The sequence below is a fragment of the Alligator sinensis genome, unplaced genomic scaffold, assembly GCF_000455745.1.
Source record: "Alligator sinensis unplaced genomic scaffold, ASM45574v1 scaffold388_2, whole genome shotgun sequence".
Taxonomy (NCBI): Eukaryota; Metazoa; Chordata; order Crocodylia; family Alligatoridae; genus Alligator; species Alligator sinensis.
In genome coordinates, this window is record NW_005842102.1 from 1,803,870 (window position 1) to 1,823,380 (window position 19,511).

General features: G+C 42.8%; 1 protein-coding gene across 17 annotated transcripts in view; it reads left to right on the forward strand.

Moving 5' to 3' along the window:
- Positions 1–19,511, forward strand: part of FUBP3 (far upstream element binding protein 3) — a 48,617-nt gene that overhangs the window by 14,488 nt on the left and 14,618 nt on the right. For 10 of the 17 annotated variants that reach the window (XM_006024366.3, XM_025204942.1, XM_006024371.3 and 7 more), the window contains 11 exons: positions 4,403–4,453; positions 4,883–4,916; positions 7,066–7,115; positions 9,508–9,579; positions 10,402–10,459; positions 13,367–13,529; positions 14,023–14,121; positions 14,911–15,015; positions 15,348–15,450; positions 16,150–16,250; positions 18,297–18,438. In XM_006024366.3, coding sequence (XP_006024428.1) covers positions 4,403–4,453; positions 4,883–4,916; positions 7,066–7,115; positions 9,508–9,579; positions 10,402–10,459; positions 13,367–13,529; positions 14,023–14,121; positions 14,911–15,015; positions 15,348–15,450; positions 16,150–16,250; positions 18,297–18,438 — 978 coding nt within the window. Of the gene's footprint in view, positions 1–4,402; positions 4,454–4,695; positions 4,801–4,882; positions 4,917–7,065; positions 7,116–9,507; positions 9,580–10,401; positions 10,460–13,366; positions 13,530–14,022; positions 14,122–14,910; positions 15,016–15,347; positions 15,451–16,149; positions 16,251–18,296; positions 18,439–19,511 lie in introns of those variants that run through there. The other 7 variants (XM_006024369.3, XM_006024372.3, XM_014520280.2 and 4 more) reach the window with 3 other exon arrangements.

Consider the following 19,511-nt stretch of genomic DNA (forward strand, 5'->3'; position numbering starts at 1 on the left):
CCCACCCCACCGTGCCCTCCTGGAGTGCGCACAGTGGTAGGAGCTGCCCCCCACACTCCCCAGACGAGCCACTGCTCTGTCCTGCGCCCCCTATGCCCCCCTGGGGTGTCCCAGCTGGGCAGTGCCTGCCCCACTCCTCCCTCACTGTGGAGGGTGTTGATCTGCCCCCACCACGTCCCTCCTCTCCCACCTTCCCCTTCTACCACAACAGACTTACTATCTGCACACAGCTGTATGAGAAATCAGATCAGTATCGGCCAATATGCCTCCTTAAAAATCAGCCTCCAAAATCTTGGTGCACCCCTATTGGCAGTCTTTTAATACTGTTTGGCAGCTGGAACAAGGAGAGCCAGCTTTCTGTAAAGCACTAGTGAACTGTGACTCACAGTCCGGGGACATTAGCCCCGAGGGGTTGTTTCATATCTCTTCCATAAACATAAGTTGGCTAACACCCGCCTCTGGTAAGTTTTAAAGTAAATTTCATAATAAAAAACAATTCTGATTCCTAAAATTAAAAAAAAAAATTCTGATTCCTCCTTTTGTTACTGCATGTTCATGGCTGGATGTAGTTCTCTCCGTCACCTTTCTCGCCTAACTTGTCTGCTTTAATTTTTTTACCAAATGATGTTTTTTTTCTTAATGCTTATGTGTATTCTCTGATTCCAGTTTTGCAACAGTTGTTCAAGAGAATGACTTGCCTTTATCGAGGAAACCTAAGTCCATCTCTGTCCGTTTGTGTAAGCAGCTGCCAGCAGTGCTGATTGATGTAGGCTTATGAAATTGTGCAAGACAAATGGTGGCAGTGTGCTGGTCATAACAGGTTCAGTTGCTTAGAGTCTTTCCAGGGAAAAGAGATTTGTCATAGCATCGGAAAACCATAATGTGCATATTTCTCTTATCTTAGCCTTAATATACAGTTTAGAAATGACTACACTGACCCAGCATACTAGATATGAAATGGATCTGGGAACGGAGCTGATATTTAGTTTCATTATTTTCTTTTCATAGAAACTGTGGTAGAGCAGACCTGGTATAGGCTGGGCAGGTAGCTGAAAGCTAAAGCGGCTTTTTTATTTTGCATTACTGCCCGCACAGTCGCTGAGACTTGATGCTTCGACAGTATCTTGGCTCAGTAGCTGTCCCCTTTGTCTAGGTGGGGAAGGGGAGGGCGCCATGCCCATTTCAGTGGTGTAAAAATTGATAGATTCAGTACAGCCCTCCCCTGATCGCATGCCATTGGGAGGAGAACTCGGTTCCAGGAATCTCCATTACATTTTCTTTTGATCATTGTAGCTATATTAGCTTTATGTTGCCAGATACTTCTAATTAATGACATGGTTTAACCAGCTTGCATCACCACATTGCTTTTGAGAAGGCAGCCTTGGGGTTTTTTGTTTTTTTGTGTTTTTTTGTTTTTAAAGGAAGTGGGAGCAAGTTGTAGTAGCAGTATGTTGACTTTTGGAAGCTGAAGAGTTGCTGTCCAGATTCAGTGGTGAGACTTTCGAGGAAGTTCTTGCCTTTTTTAGTGACAGGTTTAAGAAACAGTGTTCAGCCTTCAGCTTAGAAGTGTGTCACTGTCCTAGGGCAGCACAGGATTTTGCTGATGACAGATGCAGGGTCCTGGCAAACCTGTCCTTTACATCCCCAAAAATGTTCACAGCTTTTAGTGCAACAAGACAAGTCCACATTTCTTTAGGTTTTTTTATTGCTTGTGTAGGAGTATAGTCTATAGGGCCCAGCAGGGACCGTGGCTCCAGTGTGCTGTGTGCTTTACAAAATACATTCAAGAGATAATAAAGGATAAGAAGTGTCTGTCTTGCAGAAGGGGAACTGAGGCAGAGTGCCACAGAGTCTGTAGCAGAGCCGGAACTGGACCCCAGATGTCCCATGTCCCAGTTCAGTCCTTAAAGTGCCATTGTTTCCCTTCATTTCTGAGAGTCTCAAAGCTGCAGATATTTTATTTGCAATAATTGCAGTAATCCTCAGCAGCTGAAGAAAAGACATCCCCTCTTCCATCCAATTTCAATTATTTCTGGCTTCATTAGACAGAGAACTAGTGAAACTTCAGGGTGGGAGAATTTTTTTTGGGTGGTGGGGGGAATGGATCACTTTAATCCCCCCCCACCTCCCCCCCAGCTCAGTTTAATAAAAATAGCCTTGCTAGAAATTGTGTGGTCTGCAACCTTGTTTTTCCTCTGCTTTCTTTATATGATGCATCACTTTGGTTTTATTCTAGCAAGAAGAGTATTTTCTATCATAAAATTGTGTTCCCGCCATCCACATTAATTTAGTGGGAGGTGCTGCTGTGTGTTATGGGGTGGAAAATAATAAAAAAAAAAACCCTAAATCTTTATTTGTTTTGTGCATCCGTTAGGTCAGATTCAGTTAAGGTGAAGCTAGAAGCAGGAAGAAGCGTTATCAACCAGCAGGTGCCATTAACAGGAAATTGGACTGATTTTATTCAGTATTTTTCCTTATTTGCAGTAAAATGACTGCAGTTACAGTTAAATTGTACTCAATAGATGTAAAAAAGGGGAGATACATACGTGGCTTGTCAGAGTTCAATCCCCTCCCTGGTATTAAGCAGAGGATGGTCCTTCTGCATAGAGGAGAACATTGGCTTTTAGTATTTCGATGTTTGCATCCTGCCCCAGACTTGTGCCTCTATTAGTCTCTGTCTTTCAGAGCAAAATGGGCATGTTGGAAAGAGAATAGCACATTAGATTGTTGGAACAATCTGCTATGTCTTTTTTTTTTTTTTCTTTTTCTTCCCGAAGTAGGAGAGTTGATATCTGATTTTTTTTTCACTAATTTTTTTTTGAATGGCCTTGTTGTTGTCCATCTACATGTAGCCGTCCCGTGAATGCAGGATGCCAATGACGGGATGGTATTATGTTGCAACATTAATATTAGAAGTCGTGAAATCAGAGTCTGCTATAGACTTTGTGCTTGGTTCTTAACTACTTTGTGCATCCGTTTTGTCACATAAAAATAGAGTTGATCCCCACTTTACCTTGGTGTGGGAAGGTTTAACTTGTTTGTAAAGCACTTGAAGTGTTTGGAAGTCAGCATAAACTCTTCTTTCCATAGGTTACAAGCGCCATTTTTACTTGTTGGCAAAACAGCTTGCGCGTCTGCATCTAGTACCTTTTTCCCAAGAGCCAGTGTTGCCTTACGAAATGGAAGGTCCCTGTGCTACTTGTAAACTTTAGGAAATGCTTGTGGGACAGATCTATATTTTTGAAACTGTACGTGGTGGTTTTAATTTAACCTGCTTGCTATGAAAGATGCTGGAATGGCTCTTTTTGTGGGGAGAAATGCTGAGAAGATCTAAAACCATAGGGTTGGCAATAATAGGAATGCTCTTTCTTTGGTAAAATAGAGTGCAGGGGGGTGGGCCAGATCTGTGGCTATGTACTTCAGTAATATAGAGAGATATCTCTTGCCCTATCACTGTTGCAATAGTGTTGTAAAACTTTGTTTGGGGCAGAATGGTGTGATTCTGAATCTCTTGTATAATTTGTTCAGCTCTTCTCTGTCCAAGTATCTTATCAGTTAGAGCAAATATCCTCCATTACATCACCCACTTTTTCTACTGCAATATTGATAGCTATCAAATTAGAGCATTTTATATTCAAAGAGAAAATATGCAAAGGCAAATCTAAGGGAGTCAATAACACAGCAGTTGTCTTATTGCAGAACTGAGTAGAGTAATAAAATATATATTCTGTCAATATTTTGGTCCTGGACCATTATCAAGATATTGATGGAAAACAGAAGTATGGTATTGACTCTTTGTCTATTTTAGTTATCTGAGCAGTGTGTCTAGCAACAGATTTTTATGTATTTTTCTGTTTCATTTCAAGAATGAGACGCATCAGTTTTCTTACCGTATCAGCTGAATGACACCTTATTTCAGGTCAAAGAATGCACAGGTTGTTACTGAGCTGTTAGAAATAACCATGTTTATTATCCCAGGGCAAATGTTGGCCGGTTTCATCTGTTTTCACCATCTCTGCCCCCCAGCCATAGAATATAATCTTCAGCTAGTTGCTAAGACCAAATGGTCTGTTCTTGGAGGGGTCGGAGGTGGAGGGGCGGGGGGTACTGCTGCAGGGGAAGTCCAGTAGGAAACCTTTGAGGGCTTTTTTTTATTTTGCAGTGGTCTCTTGTCTGTCAGTGCCTAATATTTTTACAGTAACTTCTGGAAGACAGATTAATCTGTGTGGGTTGGGATGAAACATAACAAATGCAGTCACTATTTGGTGAGATGATGGCTAATCATAACTGGGCCACCAGCTGACTAGTTAAGTGTGGCTGAAATGGGTATTCAATAGAAATGTAATAGAAGGATACAATTTTGGTGCCACAAGGTTACTTAACAGACCTATTCCTTTAACAGGTTTCCGTTTAAGTGGGCTCCATGGAGCACAGATAAGAGATACAGAGAGAAGTATGTGCAAGTGATCTCTAATGCTTTTGATTAGACTAAATCTCAAAATCTGTTTTTGGCCTTCTTTAATTTTGTTAATATGTTGCAATCTGCTTGATCTTTACCTTGGGTTTAATTTGGGAAGGGGGAGGAGGTAAGTTGCAGGGATTTGGGCAGGCAGGATTTCCTCCCGTGACTCTCAGCATGGGGAGACACAGATCAATTTCCTATCATGTGTTCAGCTGGACACTGGGCTCTAGACTGTGCTGATCAAGAAATCCCCTCCTGTTTTATACCACATAACGCATTCATTTCAGCCACTGAACCTAAATTACTGTTTTGCTTCTCTTTCTTTTTTTGATGAAATGGTAAGAACTCTTTCTATAGGGATGAAGTTAGTTTATCCGTGCTAATGCTTTGATTTTTCTCTTTTTTCTCTCTCTGCCACAGTAGGTAACCAGTTAGGGGCCCTGGTACATCAAAGGTAAGCAGTGGGTTATGTTTTATTATTTATTGATCAGTTCTAATTGTTTATTGATCCACCATCTGTACTAGAGTGTTAGGAAGTCAGAGGTTGAGAACGTGGAGAAACTGTAGGCTCAGGCTTTTTCCAGACTGAAGTTTTTGCTAACCCTTTCCATGAGGGTGGAGAAAAGAGTTTACTTTTTCAGGTAAAACTTTTGATTTGACTTCACCTGTAGGGCAGAGCAGAATTAAATTGTATGATGTCTTCTCTCCAGAGCAAATCATAAGGTGCAAATCTACCCTGGCTTCTGCCTCCCCATAGCCATTATTTTGGCATTAGAACAAGGGTCAGATTGCAGTTGGGTTTTTCTAGGTTTGCTCATTTAGATCATCACTTGTCTTTAGCAGTTGATCATGAGTTAGGGAAGCATGTTGCTTTTCAGAAGTTTTTTCTTGTTCTTTTTATAGGTGGTTCGTTTTTAGATTTCAGGGGCTTTAAATAAAATAGCTACCACTATCACATCCAACCAAGGCTTTTTGGTTTTCAGCAAAACAGAACAGATTTTCAGCAGCACTTCTTCCTGTGCTTAACAGAAGTGTTAGAATGATGTTGTTGTAGCTGCGATGGTCCAGGAATTGCTAGAGGCGAGCATTTGATCGAAACAGCTGTTTTTTGGGGGGTTTTTTCATTGTCCTCTGTCAAGTAGAAGATACCACCTTAAGAAATCCTTGCCTCTCGCAGTGCTTGAAAGTGGTATTGTTAAACCAAGGGTGAAGTGTGATGCTAGAGCAGTGGCTCTTAGCCTTTTTAGAGTTGAGACATCCTCTCATTAGTCAATGTACCCCCCTCAGAAAATGCCAGCTTTTAGTTTTCACTCATTTTTTGATAGTGCAAAGAGCTCAGAAAGACCACAATGTGCTTAGCATTGCGTGGTATCCTGCAGCACCTTTGCAAGGATCTTAAGATCTCAGGGTCCTTCGCCCCTGGTTGAGAGTCACTCTGCTAGGGCAATGATTATGCCTTAATTGTGCCTGTTTCTCCTCCAAATAGAGGCCTTAATTCTCCAGTTCACTGTACATCATCACTTGCATACATTAAGCTCTTTGCTGCAAGGTGTAACCTTGATACCATATAGTCAGAGCACTAATATTTAGGGTTCTGGTACTGATGTGGATGAAACATGAACAGTTGTAGACCTTAGAGCAGTGTGTTATGGGTTATGTTAAACAGTGATAAGTATGTACCTATAGTGCTTAGGTATTGAGAAAAGTCTGATAGAAGATCTTTTTCTAAAATCTGCCGGTGCCTGGTTTGAAGCAAGTAGCATACCATAAAATGTCTTCTAAATACTTTGTTAAAACCCTGTGAACTTCCTTGAAAGACATTTAATTGCCATTAGGCAAATTATTGTACGTGCACATATTGTACATGTTTCAATATATGGCATGCTGGCAAATTTTATATTAATTGGATCCTATTTAACAGTAGCATCATGTTTTATTTTGTTTATTTAAACAAGAAGAAATATTTTGCTCTACTCAACATCCATTAGGCCTCAGATGAAAAGCTGTGGTCAGTTTTGGACATCCCATTTTGAGGCACAGACAAATTAGGGTACTGAGTGCATTTGAAGCAAAAGCTTTAGAGAAAGTAAGGTTTATGAAGGATAATTGAGAACAGTTTATGATGATTCCAGAAGGGGAAAAAAATACTAAGAGTTGTGTCTAAATATCTGAAGTGTACAAATGGATATTATGAAGGCGTCACGTAGTAATGGGCCTAAGCTGCAGCCTGGAAAATTGAGGTGAAATGTTAGAAAGGCAGTGTGGGGGGAGGGCGGAAAGCAGGTGGGAATGGAAGAAATCCCTTGCTGCACCTGCCTACCTGCTAGAGGTGGCAAGACCTGGAAAAGGAGATTTGGAGCCTTCTTCCATTGGCCATTATTTAAGATTAAATTTGAAATGTATCAAAGAATTTAGGGGTAACCGAATCAATTTTTCTCTAAGCCAGGGAACTAAATAGGTGACCCCAAGGGTACGTTGCAGCTTGTAGTCCCACGTGTTCTTACTTTTGTATACAAAAGTTTTTTTCTTCGGTAGCTGACTTCGGGAGGGGGAAGTTTCTTTCCAAACTGTTCTTTGCAATGACTGTTTGAATCTGTTTTTAGGGCTGTAATAACAGAAGAATTCAAAGTGCCTGATAAAATGGTTGGATTTAGTAAGTATCCTGGATGCTTTAATACCATTCTGAATTGTACATTGTACTCACAAACATTTGCTTATTGTGTTGGGTGGGAAATAGAGGCGCATGATTTTACTGGTTGTGGAAAAACCTGGCCTAATAACACCATCCCCATTCTGAGCAAGTGAGATTTCCTGCTTGCCACAAGAGTCACTGACCTGCACTTAAAAAACCTTAACTCTGTCTGTTAAGGCACTCTGGGCATTTTTACGTGTGTTCTCGACATGACACCAGGCGCATCAGCGGCGAATACACCTCCATACTGAGAAAATGGTACCAGTGCGCTTTGAACTAAAGCACATTGAACGTGTTTTAGTTCAAAGTGGACTGCTGCCATTTTCTCAACGCGGAGGTGTGCTGCGCCACGTACATGTGACGTGTGAGGTTGCCAGAGCCCATCAATTTACATGCTCGATTAATTGAGTCTGCTGCAACGCTCTGGATTTCCAGTGCATCGCAGCAGGCTCCCCGCATGTGTGTAAGTGCCCTCTGCTTCCACAGTGCTGAGCATGAGAGATGGGTTTTTTGGGAGGGTGGGGAAGAGGGCAGATTTCTAAGGTCGTGGTGTGTTGTTGTCTCCAGCTGTACCTCCAGTTTCTTCACACCAGTTTATATAATAACTTGTAAAGAGCAAATTTATCTGCCTCTCATGAGACTTCATTTCCTCTTGATTTATATTTCTAGCTGAGGCTGGAGAGATGGGAAGATATAATTTTTTAGAGCTAAAGTGAAAGCTATTCTGATTTTTAAGGCAGGTCAGGCAGCTCTCCAAACCCTGTGTATACATCGCAGGGAGAAGCGACTAGCATGAACTCTTCCGTCCAGGTGGTTCTCTTCCCTCCCTCCCACCTTCCTTCTTTGTTCTGTTTCCTCTCTTATTCCATCCCTCTTTTATTTTGCTCTCGTGTCCCTGACGCTGTTCTTCTCACACGCTTAATCTAGATTTCTGTTTTCCTCCCTGACTGTTCACTGTTTCTCCTTTCAAGGGAATCCTCCTGCTGTCATGACTCTCTTTAGCTAACACGTTTACTCTTCAGCTGCCGGATTCCATGTGTCACTTCCTACGGCCACGGCATGTTCCCTAGCCGTTGGATCCCAACATGCCATCTCTTCTGGTAAAGGAGCATCCCCCAACACGTTCTGCTTAGTGTACGCAGAGTAAAAAGGGAAATAGGAGTCCATGTTGACTCGATACGTATAGACTGACTAGCATGTCCAGCCTGAAGCTGAAAATGAAAGTTGCTTCCTGACTTGGTTCTCTGGAAGAGGCTGTTTTCAGAAGAATTTTAATGGTTTACTGTCTTGCTAACTTGTTAAATCCTTTCTTTTCCTAATTTTGACTACCTGTTGTATCCATTTCTAAAGATGCCACTAGAGCTTATAGGCATGTATTATATTTTATTGGTCAAAGGCACCTGCAGCTTTGGATGAACAGCCCATTAGTGTATGGAGGTTTTTGTGTCTAGTGTCTAATAAATGATAAAACAGGATTGTGGGATCCTTATAAATGGAGCTGCTCCCCCTCCACCCCCCCAGTCTTTTATTTAGAGGTCTAGATGCTGGCCATACGGAGAGATGAGGCTGTGATGCTTTTTTAGCAATATGTATGAGGAAGAGGCCTGAGCAAAAAGCTAATATGCACACAGATTCAGATTTAGGCAGATGCTGGTAGAGGCCTTTTCTGCAATTGAGGAGCCTCCATTGGCACAGAGCTACCCAAGCATGCCCATTTGACTTGGCTTTCCAGCAGCTGTGTTGCGTATTGCTCTGGGAGGGATTGCCTAAGTGCGTGCTCTCCCTGTCCCGCTGGGATGCAACCATCAGCCAGTGACAGGATGGAACTAAGGGAGACCAGTGTTTCATTTTCAGCTTGAGGTCTGGTTTGGCACATCAGTGCACGTGGGTTTCAGATGTAAGTGTAGAATAGGCCAGCCTTTTGCCCTTGGGGAAGGGGCAGTCAGCCAGACTTAAAAAGAAAAAAACAAAAGGAATAAAACCCTACTCATTTGACGAAAAAATAATGGTAACATCTGTGTTTTTCAGTGGACTTGAGATTCAGGCGGTCTGTAAGCATGTCACATAAAGACATGTTTCTGACATGGCTGAGTGTAGTAACATTTTAACTTGTTCTGTATTCCCAGTTCAGTGCCAGACTGATTTTCGAGAAAATAGATTACTTACTCAGTGTTTTAACGATGGCTCTCCATGTTAAGGTTGGCTTCTGTATCTACCAGAGTGCAGAAGCCTGTTTTGCAGCTCCAAAATAGAAAATCCCCTTTCCAACCAGCTGCAGTGGAGTAAAGGGGGAAAATGTTGTGCAGTTAGTTCAAGTAACAGTAAATTCTGACGCTTGTTGAACTTGTTTCAGTAATCGGCAGGGGCGGTGAGCAGATCTCCCGGATTCAGGCAGAGTCTGGCTGCAAAATTCAGATTGCTCCAGGTAAGAGTCTCAGAGTGTCGTGGACAAGTAGTGTAAGGTTGAAAGATAAGTCCAGTAGATCAGGCTGTGTGTGTGTGTGTGTGTGTGTGTGTGTGTGTGTGTATGTATGTATATATGTATGTATGTATAGATATTATCACTGGTTACCAACTGATGCACAAAGGCAATATGCATGGAGGTCTGTGAGGAGTGAAGTGATAAAGAGACCTTCCCTAATCAAGAGGCAGATGCCATTTGAATGTCACACCAATGAATTGTCCATATTGTAGGTAAAGAGAGTGAAAATGCTCAAATGTGGGGCTGCCTTCTATGGACAGCTCTTTAACAGGAGTGCATTTGTCTTGTCTTGGCACCAAATTTCTTTAGGGTGGCAGTTGTTCATCCATCTCTGATTGAGGAGATGGGACCAGTGTGAGGCAGCAGGCTGTTATTTTAAGACGTTGTCAGAGCTAGACTGAATGCTCTAGGAGGAACAAGTTTGCTGGGTGATTGGAGGATAAATAAGATACTTAGCAAATATTTGTTTTTACTGCTGGTACATAATTGTAATGACTTGCAGTCTGGTGTTCAAACCAAGTATGAGGCCTGATTGCATCACACAACTGTGCGCTTTGAGACTGCACTTTGTTCTTGAGACTGGCTGTGTCTCATCACCTCCTTATTTGCAGTCTGCAAAGAATGTAGATGTTAGTTTTTTTAACCACTGAGAGAGGGAAAGTTTTCTGAGCTGCTTGGGTCTGTCTGCCTGACTACCGATGGCCGTTCAGATACCCAAAGTTGTAAAATAGCCAGTCCCTGTCATCCTCTTGTTTTTTTTCATAGACAGCGGTGGGATGCCTGAGAGGCCCTGTGTGCTCACCGGAACACCAGAGAGCATTGAGTGAGTCTTTCCTTAACTTTATTTTTTCCTTTCTCTTTCCTTTCCTCCTCCTCAATGCTGTGCTCTATCAGTGCTATTACTTAGTTAACCTTAACCAGCAAGTGTTGGCCTATAGAAACTTTAGAGTCACTGGACTCTAGAGCCACTTGGTCTAATGCTTAAAAATATACACATCAAAGGCTTCTTTCCATTATCATTTGTTTTACCCACTGCAGAAATTCCCATGGAATCCCGCGCCAAAGGGCAAGGTTGCTCGTAGGGCACCTAGGATGCAGTTGACTAACTGCACATTTCCAGGATACCAAAGTAAGCCATTAAAGGGCACTTTTCTTCTTCCCCTCAACCTCCCCACACCTACTGAGATGACCATCCTTCCAGATGAAGAGGGGCCGAACGAGGCCTCCAGAGCCCGTCGGTGCCACTCCTGAATAAGCTGGAGGTGTCGTTGCAGAGCAGCATGAGGCTCATCAGTGTGCTGCCTCCAGGTTGCTGCCAGTCAGAAGCAAAGGACTGAACAAGTCTTGACCTCTGAACCTTGCATGGCAGACACATTCTCAGCAATCCAGCAGGGGTATCTACTTGTAAGGCCTATAGAAACTTTAGGGACAGTGTTTCCTCCCTCCCCCTTCCCAGGAGCTGAGTTTGAGACTCTCACAAACCAGTTGAGGACCTCCTGCTGGGACTGGATCCAGGATCCTCAGGCTTACAGGAACACACTTAACATATGGAGCTGCTCTTTCTCTCCCCAACCTTTGGGTAGGTGGGTTTTTTAAAATCCATCTAGAAATTTGTGAGTTGCATTTGATAATAATAAAAAAATACAGGCACAATGTCTTTCTCGAAAGAGAAAGACTCTCCCCATTCTTCCACTCCTAAAAGATCTAAGGGTACGTAAATCTCCTTGCTGTACCATAATTCTGGAAGCAGTGAGCCAGAATAAGTATAATTGGCAAGCACATATTACAGGGCAAACAATATGGTCTTGCCGGTATTGAAGCATTTTTCCTTTAGCAAAGGATATTTCAGAACAAGAGTGAAATATTAAAAAGCTACAGTGCTTGGTGAGAGAGGCCTGGGGAAGCAGGGGAGAAACATGGGAGAGCTACACTATCCTTTTTTTAGGATCTAAATATTCTGAAGTATGCAACTAAGCGTGCTCGTGTCCAAGGCTGTCCTTTAAAGAAGTGGGATTGTTCAGCTTGAGTGAGGAAGAAGGCTGAGGACATGGAAGCAGATGGAATTTAATTTGCTTCTCTGATAGATGTAAGGTTAGCCTGGCTGTTTTGAGTTACTCTTGCAGCTACCTGCTGGGGGGGAATAAAAGATGAGAAGGTGCACACATGAAAAATAAGGAAATAAATCCAGATGTCAGACTGCCTCAAGAAGGGGTTTACATAAGAAAAAATTGGGTCCAGCAGGCATAGCCAATGATGAGCTAACGGGGCAGACTTCTAACAACCTCTTCTGAAATGGAGAGCATCCTGTGCTGTTCTAGTCCTTGTCTTATGTAGCGGTGTTCCCATGAAACAAATTAACTTTATGCCAAATCATATTCACTAAGCCCTTAAATCTTGAAAGGTTATTTAAAAACAAAACCACAGGCCTCAATTTGAGATGAGTTTCTGGAAAATGAAGCAGTCCTGTTTTTTGACTGAGGCAAGCAGTAGGTGAGGATGGTTCTCTAATGGCACACAGAGGAGATTGGATCACTGTCCCCTGAGCTAGCAGTCCTGAATAAATGCCTGAACACTAGGGATCCTCGTTTTCTCTGATTTAAAAAAAAAATAAAAAAATCCAGTTTTCTGATTTAAAAAAAACCAACCCCAAATCCACTTTTTTCTATGATAGTGTGGGTATATATGTGGGTATACGTATCCGTGTGTGTGTGCGCGTGCAAACGTATATATACATATCAGAAAAAATGTGGATGCGGGGAGCGGTTTAAATCAGAAAATTTGGGATTTTTTTTATCAGAGAAAACTAGGAATCCCTGCTGATCATGTGGGGATGCTTTGCATGGGAACGAGAGTCAGGTTTCTCGTGTGCTTTTGATGGTTGAATGCTAAGTAGAAGAAAGGGAAAGCCAAAGCCACTCAGGTGCAAATAGGGCACTGCTGGTCTGGCTCTATCCACTTCCATAAGTGGGTGCGGGTGGGGATAAAAATGGGCATGTTGGTGTCAGAGTCTGGGAGTCGCAGTCAGCCAGCTCAGACACGCTAATGCTTCCAGAACAGTGGTCTTTAAATCTTTTGGAATGTCCCTAATTTGTTCTCCGTCTGCTCTCACCAGCAGCATCAAAACAGAGTCTGTCGCTCTAACTTCTAATGCAGGAGATCAACTCCATGTTTTATGCAGCCTCAGCAATCCCAGCCAGTATACAGAGCTGTAAGCACACTGTGTTGGCACTGCTGGAGACAGCAGGCAGAGGGGGAAGAATGGGGCAGTCACTTGTGGCTCTGTCTCATCACAGTTTTGTGATCAAGCCTCCTGCGCTTACTACATCAGAGCAATGCTCCACCCCTGCCTTGATTGCAAAGCAAGACAAGGTTTGGGATTTACAAAGATAGATATTGAAAAGAAGTGTGTTAGACATTAAAGCATCTTGACTTCATTTAAGAGGTTTAATATATGGTACACTGAGAGTAGTGGTGCAAACACCTTAAAAAAATTGCTGGCATATGCTGTGTCAAGAGGTATTGCTGCCTCCTCTCCTTTTGAATACCCAAGTGGAAAGTAGGTGGTGGAAAGGGGACTTGGCATTTCAGAGGGTGACTGTGCTAACCATGGTTTCCTTCTCATCTCTTCACTTCTCCTTCCCCCAAATGTCTCGGGTTCCAATGCTTCCTAGTCTCTTGGTCAGATGAAACGGTGTTGTCTAATGGTTCTTTCCATCGGTTCTTTTTGAAGACAAGCAAAGCGGCTACTGGGGCAGATTGTAGATCGCTGTCGGAATGGACCCGGCTTTCACAACGATGTTGATGGCAACAGTACAATCCAGGAAATTCTGATTCCGGCATCCAAAGTGGGCCTAGTCATCGGCAAAGGAGGTGAAACAATAAAACAATTGCAGGTGCGCATGTGTCATTTCTTTCTAGGAACTCTCCTCTACCAGCATTTCTCTAGAACAGCAAACAGTGCTTTGAAAATAGAGCCTTTAGATCCTGCTGTTGGAGATTAAGATGTTAGTTATTCCCCTTCTGAGATCTGGGTTCAAATGTACGTTTGAGTTTGACCTTAGCTGAGGTCCTATTAGATGTGCCTGTATCATTAATATATAGTTCATGGCAAAATGTGGGCTGCGCTGGTGCCTTGGGGATGGTGTTAATGTCCACTGTGCTGTTCCAAAGCAGGGCCTCTGTCTGCATTCAGTCTTTCAGCGGCTAAAGCTGACATTTAACATCTTCCCTTCTCCCCTTCCCTACAATTAGAATAAGAGAGATGGTTTTTTGTGTTTTTTAGATTAGAACTCAGATGCCTGGTGATCAAATGTAGCCCCCCTACTGCTCATGCCCCTGCTTTATTTCAGGATATTTACTTATTCAAGTGTTGTGTATTGTTTGCAGGAGCGAACGGGTGTGAAAATGATCATGATCCAAGATGGTCCGTTACCCACTGGAGCAGATAAACCTCTCCGTATTACGGGAGATGCATTTAAAGTACAGGTATTGTAGTGAAAACCAGTAACATGTTGGGCATCATTAAGAAGGGAGTGCAAAAACAAAAAGAAAACATCGTAATAGCACTGTATAAATCCATGGTGAGCTCACATCTTGAATACTGCCTTCAGTTCTGATCTCTGCCTCTCAGAGAAGATGTAGCGGAGTTAAAGGTCCAAAGGAGGGCCACAAGGATGATCAAGGGTATGGAACAGCCAGCATGCCAGGAGCGATGGAAAAGGCTAGGGCTCTTCAGTTCAGAAAGAAGAATGCTGAAGTGTGTGTGTTTTGGAGGCAGGGGGTGGATATGATAGAGGTCTATAAAATCTTGTGGGATGTAGATTGAATGCATAGGGAATGATTATTTCCCAAACCCCAGAATATAAGAACTAAGGGGCAGCCACTGAAGTTATTAGGAGACAGGCTTACAGCAAGTAAGGGGAAGTAATTTTTACACAGCACATAGTTAGCTTGCAGAACTCATTGCCACAGAAGATCGTGAAAGCAGATCGTATAAACAGGTTTGAAAAGGGCTTCGACAGTTTCATGGAGGGCTCGTCCACTGGGAGCTATTAAATAGAACAGTCGAGGATGTGTCCTGTGTCATCATCCTTAAACCACTGATGGTTGATGTCAGGGAGTATATGACAAAGGATGGATCACTTGCGAAAGCAAGTCCAAGGAGAGCAGTTTGTCTCCTTAGTGTAAGTAACTGTGCTGCTTGAAATCTGCTCATCAGCTACCCTTTGGGAGTGGCATGGATTTACACTACTTGTAATTTCTTTCCTGCTCTAGCAAGCAAGGGAGATGGTACTGGAGATCATCCGGGAGAAAGATCAAGCAGACTTCCGAGGCGTACGCAGTGATTTCAGTTCTAGAATGGGAGGCGGCAGTATAGAGGTATGTTTTGCCTTTATAAGTATTATGGTGACCTGCCTGCATAGAGGGTGTGGGATGGTTTTCCAGATAGAGAGCTCTTAAAAGGCACTTCTTTTTCTTAGGATATGATCTTAAGAAATGGCATTCTCATAGTGTAGACAGTTAATTGTGTTTGAGGGGAAAATAATGATGGGTGGCCTATATTTTGTGTTTCTTGCATGGTATGATTTCTGTAGCCTAGAGCTGTTAAATTTGATCTGGCCTAGTAAAGTTAAATATGCACTTCCTTATAAAAATGTATATGCTATATTCTAATTCCTTGATCTTTCACATCACTTTGTTTTTCTCATCAGGTCTCTGTGCCCAGGTTTGCTGTTGGAATAGTAATAGGAAGAAATGGTGAAATGATCAAGAAGATTCAGAATGATGCTGGTGTTAGGATTCAGTTTAAACCAGGTTTGTGTGGGAAGACAGAGGTGTCTTATGAACAGTGTTCCAATTAGGTGCAGCTAAGGTTTTTCATCTAGTCTGTCTACATTGTCAGGTCTTCCTCTCTTTAGAGAGATGCTCAGCACCTGTTTCTAGTACCAATTTTTATAGGATGTATCATCTTGGTCCCTCATGCACTTTACAGAGGGTTCTTCCAGATTGCTCAAAAATTAGGAAATGAGATTTCATTCCAAAGCATTAGACATTATGGTAGCAGGATCTTGGTTTTGTAGCTTATTGTTGCAGAAAATAGTTTATGGAATAAGTTTATTTTTCCTACTTTAAAGAACTGTGCTTTGGGACATTAACCTTTGGAGATCAGAAGCTGATGAATTCAAATTAATTCTTTGGGTCCTTGGCTGTCTGCTCTCTTGTCAAAGCTGTCTTTGTCCTTTAAAAACCTTAACAGTCACTTTCAAGGCTTATCATGTTGCATGTGAAAGTGTTTCCTTTCCAGTGCTAGCACCTCTTCAGATGAAGACCATTTTTTTTGGTAGATGGGAAAGGGGTGGGGCTGACGGTGAATGAGGTAGATGACATGTCTAACACGCTTGGTCACCTACCTGAAAATGCTGCTGGCTATGACAGCACTGGAGAAGGAAGCTTTGCTTGGTGGGTCGGTGTTTATCCTTTTTAATTTAGTCTTTGCCACCTTTGGCTTCACAGATGATGGGATTAGTCCTGAAAGAATCGCACAGGTCATGGGCCTTCCTGATCGGTGTCAGCACGCAGCTCACATCATCAATGAGCTTATTCTTACGGCACAGGTGGGTTTTATAGAGTTCCTTGAAGATGCCTCTAGCATTGTGTGTGTGTGTGGGGGGGGGGGGGGGCATAGTTAAAGGAGCCACTTAGTACATATGATTGCAGGGCTAAAGCCACCATGTAAGATGTAGTAGGGGTGCTGGAGAAAGAGTTTTGCTGTCTCTGCTCCCTCCTCTTCATCAGCCCTACTGCTACCCATTGAGGTGCCACCAAGTCACTTTATGTAGTGTCTTGCTAGCCCTGATAGCACTTAATTATAGGCTGGTTCAGGTGTGGAACATCTCTTAGAAGTGCACCTGCTTAGTTTGTGGACAGGCTGAATGGTCTCCCGCTGGCCCTACATGTTCCCCACGTGAGAATATTTTGGATATTTAAAAATGTTTTCTGAACATTGGGGAAAGAATAGTATTGAGACCTTTGGTTAGCAAGTTGAAAGTCGTGAAAACACCTCCCCATCCAGTGTTCGTTGGGGGGAGGAGTACTGTTCAGAACGGCACAACATATCGTGCATGTGGGGTTCTTTCCTCATTTTGCTTTCTGTCAGCTCTAGACAGCAGATGCAACTCCTGCATATCCATCCATTCGCTTCTTGGACTAGATTTTAGGACTGTAAAACTCCACTGTTCTTGCCAGAAGGTGATGGAGGAAAAGCTATCTTTTTTTTTTTTTTTTGGACTGTTGCTCATACAAGCAGCAAACAAGATGCAGGCATATTGGGGAGAGTCCACAGGAGACTAGTGAGAATATGGGCTTAGAAAACAACCCATGAGGAAAGGTTGAAGGAGTTAGGTTTGTTTAGTTAAATGGAAGAAAGGCAGCGGGGAACACGTTGCAGCCTTCCTGTATATACAAAGTGATTATAAGAGGGGTGGTAGTAAAGTGTTCTCCATGCCCACCAGGAAGAGGATGAGGAGAAATGTGCATGGAAGATTTAGGCTAAATATTGGTGTGGTCAATTTTTTTCCCCAAATAGGGAAGCAAAAGTGACTGGAAACTCCTCCTTTGGAAGTTTGAAGAGATAGGTTTAAACTAGTTTTTCTCAACCTCGTTAGACTCAACCCTCCACCCCGTTCCCCCTCACCCCCTTGAAGAATGCCAGCTCTTAGCTTTCACTCATTTGACTGCAGAAAAATAATAGGGCAATTTTTCTGTTGCAAAAAACTCAGAAAGACCCCAACAGGTCAGACTGTTTTCGGCACTATGGATTCCTTTGAAAACCTCTGGGTTTATTTCATGATATTACATATAGGTGTTTGCACACCTAACGATGCTAGTATTATGTAGCACCCCGTGGCACCCCAGAGTGCCACAGCATCCTGGTTGAGAATCACTTGGTTGGACAAATCTTAGATAATCAAGGCAGTACTTACCCTGTTTCACTGCAGGCAGGTGGATTAGATGAGGATTCTTCCAGCCCCCCACTTCTGATTTGAATGTGTTTTTCACGTAGTGGCCAAACATTTTATCTAGCCACTTAATGGCTGGGCCCTCCTTCGTGCTCCTCAGGCAGCAGAGGAGCATCACTTTGGAGACAGCTGGATTGTTTTTATTTTGTCCTTTTTTAATTGTCTTTTGGACGTAGATGTTTTTGGAGTGTTGAGAGAGAGTGAGGAAGTGTTTCTGCTGAGGAATTCCAGAACCTGTTGAGACGATGGGTATTTGAAAGGGTTAACTTGGTTTGAGAGAAGCCAGATTTTAGTGCCAAACAGTGTGCATTCATGCCAAGATCCTGCTTGCCTAAGGGAAGTCAGGCAGCTGGCCCCACCCATATTGGAGCCCAGCTAATATGACTCTGAGCTACTGTTTGTTATGGGGAGGTATTTATATATTATCAAAGCATGCATTTTAAACCTGCTGAAATAAAGCTGCAGAGTTAGGTAGTGGTGACCTATACTGACTGTATTTCTTTGTAATCACTTTGGAAACAAAGCCTCCCAGCATTACCTACGTTAGCGGTATTGCTTATTACAGTTTAACACTGCTTTGCCTTTTTATATAACGTGGTATTCTGGCCATGAAAAATCACTGGCAATGTTCTTTCTCTCAAGGAACGTGATGGCTTTCAAAATCTGGCTGTAGCCCGGGGAAGAGGTCGTGGTCGTGGAGACTGGAGTGTTGGAACCCCTGGTGGGATGCAGGAAATAACCTACACAGTGCCAGCTGATAAATGTGGCCTTGTAATAGGCAAAGGTAGGTACTGGTGAAATTAAAACTGGAGGGTTAGTTTTTCTCAACCTGTCCTGATTGCTAGAGCCTTAAACTGCAGTCACACAACAAGGGCTTTGCCGTTTCCAGTATTTGAATCTGTGGCTTGGCTCCTAAGACAAGGTCACCTAGTGTCCGTAACAATTTATAATGAAAAATGCTTCTTATGGTACATTTTTATTTCTAATGCCTTTTTCCAGGGCTGCACAGCTCAAACTCCATGGGCCACCTCAAAGGCATGCTTACTGATGTATGGCTGCTGCCAATGGGAATGTGAGCCTTGGCACACTTGCAAGTAGGGAAATTGGATCACACATGCAAGTGCATGTGCAGGTTAAAGAGTTGCTGCTCAACAAAGCTGCTGCTTGTGGTAATGAAGAGTTTTTTGACTCTCTCTTGCTTTTCAAATCCTTGTTTTGACGCTTGTGGGACAGCAGTTACAGAATTATGGCAGGCTACTGGCATTGCTCTGATGGCCTGAATATGGTCTGTGGTGGTGATTCTCAGCCAGGGTGTCACTACCCCCTGGGGTGCTTTGAGATCTTCTCAGGGATTCTGCAGGGTGCCACCCAAGGATCTTGCTGTAAGGCGTGCAGACATGATGCACAAGATAAACCCAGCCATTCCCAATAAGAATCCATTGTGTTAAAAAAAATCTGACCTGTCGTGGTCTTTCTGAGTTTTTGCAATAGGAAAATTGCTGTGTTACTTTTTTCCATAGTCAAAAAATGAGTGAAAGCTTAAGAGTTGGCAGTTTCTGAGGGATGCCTTGTACCTGAAAAGGTTGAGTGTCTCTGGTCTATGCACTACAGAACGTTAAGGATTTATATCTGTGGCCAGTTTCAGACTTGGATATTGCTCTGTCTGTTCAGAAATGTGGTTGAAATCTCCTTCAGCGCACATAAAGGATGTATTTTCCCATAGTTTGGCAAAAGTGGAAGATTTTTTTGCTCAATCTGTTGAGAAGTAATTGGGGCAGAGATCGCATGCGGCAAATGTTGTGCCCTCTCCCTCCTCCAAAAATAGGTATCTTGGGATTCAACGATTAAGAGAAGTAT